Source organism: Solanum tuberosum, unplaced genomic scaffold, assembly GCF_000226075.1.
Source record: "Solanum tuberosum cultivar DM 1-3 516 R44 unplaced genomic scaffold, SolTub_3.0 scf00590, whole genome shotgun sequence".
Lineage (NCBI taxonomy): Eukaryota > Viridiplantae > Streptophyta > Magnoliopsida > Solanales > Solanaceae > Solanum > Solanum tuberosum.
Window position 1 is genome coordinate 223,821 of NW_006239503.1, and position 6,264 is coordinate 230,084.

At 36.2% G+C, this 6,264-nt stretch overlaps 1 protein-coding gene across 2 annotated transcripts in view; it reads right to left on the reverse strand.

The window, feature by feature from the left end:
- Positions 1-6,264, reverse strand: part of LOC102603268 (cysteine-rich receptor-like protein kinase 10) — a 49,743-nt gene that overhangs the window by 40,069 nt on the left and 3,410 nt on the right. Inside the window, exon 6 of one of the 2 annotated variants that reach the window (XM_006365821.2) lies at positions 52-202. The exons of the other annotated variant lie outside the window; for it this stretch is intronic. Within the exon in view, the coding sequence (XP_006365883.1) occupies positions 52-202 (151 nt within the window). The remainder of the gene's footprint in view (positions 1-51; positions 203-6,264) is intronic. 2 annotated transcript variants of the gene reach the window in all.

Sequence of the window (6,264 nt, forward strand, 5' to 3'; positions counted from 1 at the left end):
GGATGGTTCCAACTATTCAAATGTAGTTGATCAATTAACTTAGTTACTTACATAGCTTAAAAGGTCTTCCACAGATTCTCCATTTCTGAAACAGGTGTTCTTTTGCCCACTTAAAATTTCTAGGACTAGTACTCCAAAGCTAAAAACATCGGACTTGACTGAAAATTGTCCGTGCATTGCATACTCTGGTGACATATATCCACTGCAAAACAAGAATTACATAACATTCCACAACTTAGAAATGATTCAATTGTTGAAGTTTTTTGTTACACATAGTAATGAGATAGTTAAAAAGAAGGAAAGTGTTGAGAGTTAGATAGGACTACTTCAAGAAGTTAGTTAGAAGGTAGTTACCAAAAAGTTAGGTAAGTTAGTTAGTCAAGGAGAATATAAATACATAGGATTTAGTCATTGTATACTTACTTCAAGAATAAAATAACAAATACTTTCGTCTTTTCCAACTCTATTGTTTTTATAATTCATAGTGAATATCTTCATGGTATCGGAGCGGGTGATAAAAGTTTAAAGAAGTCATCTGTGTATTACGTCTGAAGATCAAAATCTGGAGAATTCTGTTCGTCTTTGTGTATTACGTCTGAAGATCAGAATCTAGAGAATTCTGTTCGTCTTGATAATTCAGTTTAGCTTCCGGAAATCAATTTGAAGAAGAAGAAAGATTACAAACATGACTCAAGGGGTAACTGGTGAACAGACAACTGGAACCAGTAGTGTTGGTGGAATTTCTGGAAATCCAAGCTCCATTCCAGCTATGTCGATGAGTCAAGGGGTTGATTATAGTCATCCTCTGTTCTTGAGTCCTGCTGATATTAGTGGGGTTAATCTGATTTCATTCCAGCTTATTGGAATTGAGAACTATGCTTTGTGGAGTAGGTCGATTAGATTGGCATTACTTGGAAGAAACAAGATTGGTTTGGTAGATGGATCGTGTAAACAAGCAGATGTAAGTGCAGAATTAAGAGGTCAGTGGGAAAGGGTGAATGCCATTGTTCTCTCATGGCTTCTAAATTCTGTGTCAAAAAGTTTGCTAGGAGGAGTAGCTTTTGCATCATCAACTCAAGCTGTGTGGAATGACTTAAGTTTGATCAATTAGATGGATCAAGAACCTTCAGTCTATACAAAGAAATTGCAACTTTGCAACAAGGTACAGATTCTATGTCTGTATACTTTACAAAGCTCAAAACATTACGGGATAAATTTGAGACTTCGGTACCACCTCCTGGATGTAATTGTGAAAAGGCAAGAGGTTTTGTGGATCATCTAAATCGCCAGAAATTGTATCAGTTCTTGATGGGATTGAATGAGTCATTTGGACAAGCAAGAAGTCAGATCTTGTTGATGAATCCTGTTACTACAGTAAATCAAGTCTATGCTATGGTAGTAAATGATGAATGTCAAAAAATGACCTCTAGTAGGTCAAGTATAGGCCTAAGTTCTATGGGTAGTACTGGAATGGATCCTATGGCAATGTACTCAAGAACTGGTGGAGGCTCTAGTTCCCAAGGGGTTAACAAGTTCAAGAGGAACTTTCCAGTGGTGTGTGATTTTTGTAGATGCAAGGGACACACTAAGGATCAGTGTTATAAACTAATTGGGTATCCATCTGATTTCAAGTCAAAAAGGAAAGTGAATACTAGTACAGGAACTGGAGCATACATGGTTGGAAATGATGTTAACAACTCAAGGAAGGATGATTATGAGGATGTGTCTGGTAGAGTTTCTTTCAACTATGGAGGTAACACTAATGTACCTGTGAAAAATCATATGAGTAATATAGAGGAATGTTCAAACCAGTTACAAGGATGTAATTTCACCAAAGACCAGTATAGTCAAATTCTTCAAATGCTGAAGCAAAATCAAGGAGGTGGACAAAAATTAGAAGATTCAAGCCATGCGCATGAAACTCAGGCTAATACTGCAGGTAAAGTCTTGTTAGTTTCTGAAAATAGTCAGGTCTGGATTGTAGATACTGGGGCATCTAATCATATAGTGTCAAACTTGGCTATGCTTACTAGTGATTCTATTATCAAGGTTAAAGAGCCAAAACCTGTATATTTACCTACTGGGGAAGTGTCATATGTGTCTCATACAGGATTATGTAGCATATCTCCAAGAAGTGTGATTACAAATGTTTATCACATACCAGAGTTCAAGTACAACTTACTATCAGTGAGTAAGGTGACTAAGGAGTTAAATTGCTCAGTCACTTTCTTCCCTCATTTTTGTGTGTTTCAGGAGCTTTACACTGGAAAGGTGAGGGAAGTTGATAAAGAGGAGGATGGTTTGTACCTACTGCTAAGGAATTTGTCAAAAGATCAATTAAAGCACCAGTTATTTGCTGTACCTGAAAAGAAGCTAGGAGGCTAGGACATGGATCTGCACAAATGTTGAGTAAAGTTTTTCCTGTTAATTCAGTAGTGAATAAAGTGCTAAATGAGTGTAGTGTATGTCCTTTTGCAAAACAAACCAGAAATATTGTTTCCTGTTAGTAGTATTAAAAGTAGTCAAATTTTAGATTTGATTCATTTGGATGTATGGGGTCCATACAAACAGGCAATTTTTGATGGTAACAGATTTTTTCTTACGGTAGTTGATGATTTCTCAAGGATGAGTTGGTTATTTCTGTTAAAAAGTAAAGCAGATGTGTGTGTAGCTTTAGATTATTTTCTGAAGTTTGTCAAGATACAATTTGACAAAGTGGTAAGGAAGGTAAGGTCTGATAATGGAACTGAATTTATGAATGTTGTATGTGCTACTTTGTTTAAGGAAAGAGGTATAGTACATCAAAGATCATGTCCTTATACTCCACAGCAAAATGGAGTAGCTGAAATGAAGCATAGACATCTATTAGAGGTGACTAGAGCGCTAAGGTTTCAGGGCCATATTCCTATAAGGTTTTGGGGTCAGTGTGTACTTGAAGCTGCTTACTTGATAAACAGAATACCTAGCAGAGTTCTAAGAGGTAAATCTCCATATGAAAGGATGTATGGTGTTAAGCCAATGATATCTCATCTTAGAATATTAGGTTGTTTATGCTATGCTAAAGTGTTAACTGAAAGTGATAAACTAGCATCCAGGACAATGGCTGCAGTACATATGGGGTACTCAGAAACTCAAAAGGGTTATATTTTGTTAGATTTGACTTCCAACAGCTTCTTTGAATGTAGAGATACGATATTCAGAGAGTCAGTCTTTCCTTTCTTAACTGTTTTAGATAAAAGTGAAAAAGGTCCTTTTGTAAATCATTTGGATAATGATATGCTGAATGTAGAATGGAAGTTAGGCTATGATAACATGAGTGACAAGAACAAAGTTAATCATAGGATGTACAAGAAACTCAATGTGATACAGAATTAGACAGAAACTTGACTGATAATATTGAACAAGATATAGTGGAGGAAACAGTTCAAGGACAGGATTGTATGTCTAATGATCCTCATACAGTGGTGAATAGAAGGTCTACTAGAGGAGTTCATCCACCAGTTTGGATGAAAGATTTTGTGTCCTTAAATATGGGCAAACAGGTGAAGTATCCTATAGAGAAGTGTGTTTCATACAGTCACTTATCTAAGTCTTACCAAGAGTTTGTTGCTGCAACTTCTGTGCTAACTGAACCTACTTCCTTTGCTGATGCTAGTAAAGATCCTAAGTGGATTGAAGCAATGCAAGCTGAAATACAAGCATTACAAGATAACAACACTTGGAAACTAGTTGAGTTGCCTAAAGGGAAGGTTGCTATTGGATGTAGGTGGATCTATAAGATTAAGTACAAGTCAACTGGAGAAGTAGAAAGGTATAAAGCAAGGGTGGTAGCTAAGGGATATAGTCAGCAAGAGGGCATAGATTATAAAGAAATTTTTTCTCCTGTAGTAAAAATGGTCACAGTAAAAACCATTCTAGCCTTAGCTGTGTCCAAGAGTTGGCATATACATCAAATGGATGTATATAATGCATTTCTAAATGGTGATTTAGAGGATGAGATATATATGTCTATGCCACAAGGGTTTTCCAATCAGGGGGAGAATATGAATAAGGTAAGCAGATTGGAAAAATCATTGTATGGGCTTAAACAAGCACCAAGACAATGGAACCATAAGTTTGCAGAAAGTCTATAGAAGCGGCATTTCAAGCAAAGTCAGTATGATCACTCTTTGTTTACAAGGAGGACAACTGAAGGAACTACGATAATCTTGGTTTATGTGGATGATATTTTAATAACAGGAAGTAGTTTAAAGCTGGTGGAGGAAACAAAAAAGTCCTTACAACAAAGTTTTAAAATGAAAGATCTAGGAGAGTTGAAATACTTTCTTGGGATAGAGTTTGTAAGGTCAAACAGTGGAGTTGTCATGCATCAAAGAAAGTATGCACTTCAACTTATTTCTGAAATTGGTTTATCAGGAGCAAAGACTACTGGAACACCTATGGATGTAAATGTAAAGTTGACATCAAAGCAATATGATGATCAAACTGGACAGAATCAAGATGAGCCTCTAACAGATCAAAGTGCCTATCAAAAACTGATTGGGAAGCTGCTATATTTAAACATGACCAGACCAGACATTTCTTTTAGTGTTCAAACTTTAAGTCAGTTCCTACATCAACCAAAGAAGTCTCATATGGATGCAACACTTAGAGTTGTCAAATACATTAAAGGACAGCCAGGTCAAGGTATACTGCTATCTAGCAAGTGTAGTAATGAAATTACAGCTTATTGTGATGCAGACTAGGCAGCATGCCCTCTTACAAGAAAGTCTGTGACTGGCTATGTGATTAAACTTGGAGAGTCTGTGGTGTCTTGGAAAGCTAAGAAGCAAACCATTGTTTCAAGAAGCTCAGCTGAAGCTAAGTATAAGAGCTTAGCTTCTACTGTGACAGAGTTAGTTTGGTTGGTTGGAATGCTGAAAGAATTAAAGGCTGAGGTTCAGTTACCAGTTCAAGTATATAGTGACAGCAAGTCTGCTATTCTATTGGCCTCTAATCCAGTCTATCATGAACGTACTAAACACATTGAGATTGATTGTTATTTCATCAGGGAAAAACTTCAACAAGGGCTGGTTAAGATTACTTATGTTTCAACACATAATCAGCCGGCTGATTTGCTAACCAAGGGTCTCAACAGGCCACAACATGACTATCTACTGTCCAAGCTAGGGATATTAAATATTTTTACACCACCTAGCTTGAGGGGGAGTAATGAGATAGTTAAAAAGAAGGAGAGTGTTGAGAGTTAGTTAGGACTACTTCAAGAAGTTAGTTACCAAAAAGTTAGGTAAGTTAGTTAGTCAAGGAGAATATAAGTACATAGGATTTAGTCATTGTATACTTACTTCTAGAATAAAATAGGGAAAATGCATAAGTACCCCCCCAGCCTATGCCCGGAATCCCTGAGACACACCTAACCTTTACTAAGGTCCTATTACCCCCCCCCCCCGAACTTATTTTTTAATAATTTTTTACCACTTTTCGGCTTACGTGGCAATATAAATCAGATAGGTTGAAAGTTTTGTTCAACACGCGTTAGGCCCCACTTTTTCAACTTTCTAAAAAGTAAGTTATCCACTTTCAATTAACTCTACCAAAAAGGAAGAGAAAGGAACAAGGGAAAGAACATTATCTTCAAAAAATTAATTTCAGAAATTCGATTACAGACTCATAATTGATTTTCTATGTTGGATTTTAGTACTTAGTGTTCGATTTCAGTCGTGCATGTGTGGATGTGGGTCGATTTCATTCTTCTAAGTCATCAAGAATCGTGATTGAGTTCAAAGGTTAGTTTTTTCTTGATTTTATTTTGTTTTTTTGTTGTTGTTATACTTAGATTTCGTAGGGTTCATGATATGTTGTTAAATATTGGTTTCGATCTTTGAGTGAAATGGAACTTCATGCTTATTTTTTAGGGTTTATGTTATGGTACTGTTAGATATCAAACTTCGTATGTAACTTGTTATTCATATATTCATATTGTCACATATGTTGCTATGGTATATTCTAAAGTATTTTTTGGTTGGGTGGTATTATATTTGTGTGAGTTCTATTCTCTTTTTAAACATACAAGAAGACAAAGACGAGTTGGGTGTTGTGTTGTATTGTGGGGTTACGGTAAAATAACTTCATGTTGGGTCTTGTGTTGTGTCTGTGTGGGGTTACAGGCCTAATTCCAAGAAGACAAAGATATGTCGAGTATTGTGTTGTGTCTGTGGGGTATGTGTGTTCTGTATGTGTGGGGTTATAGTTACATTAAAAAAA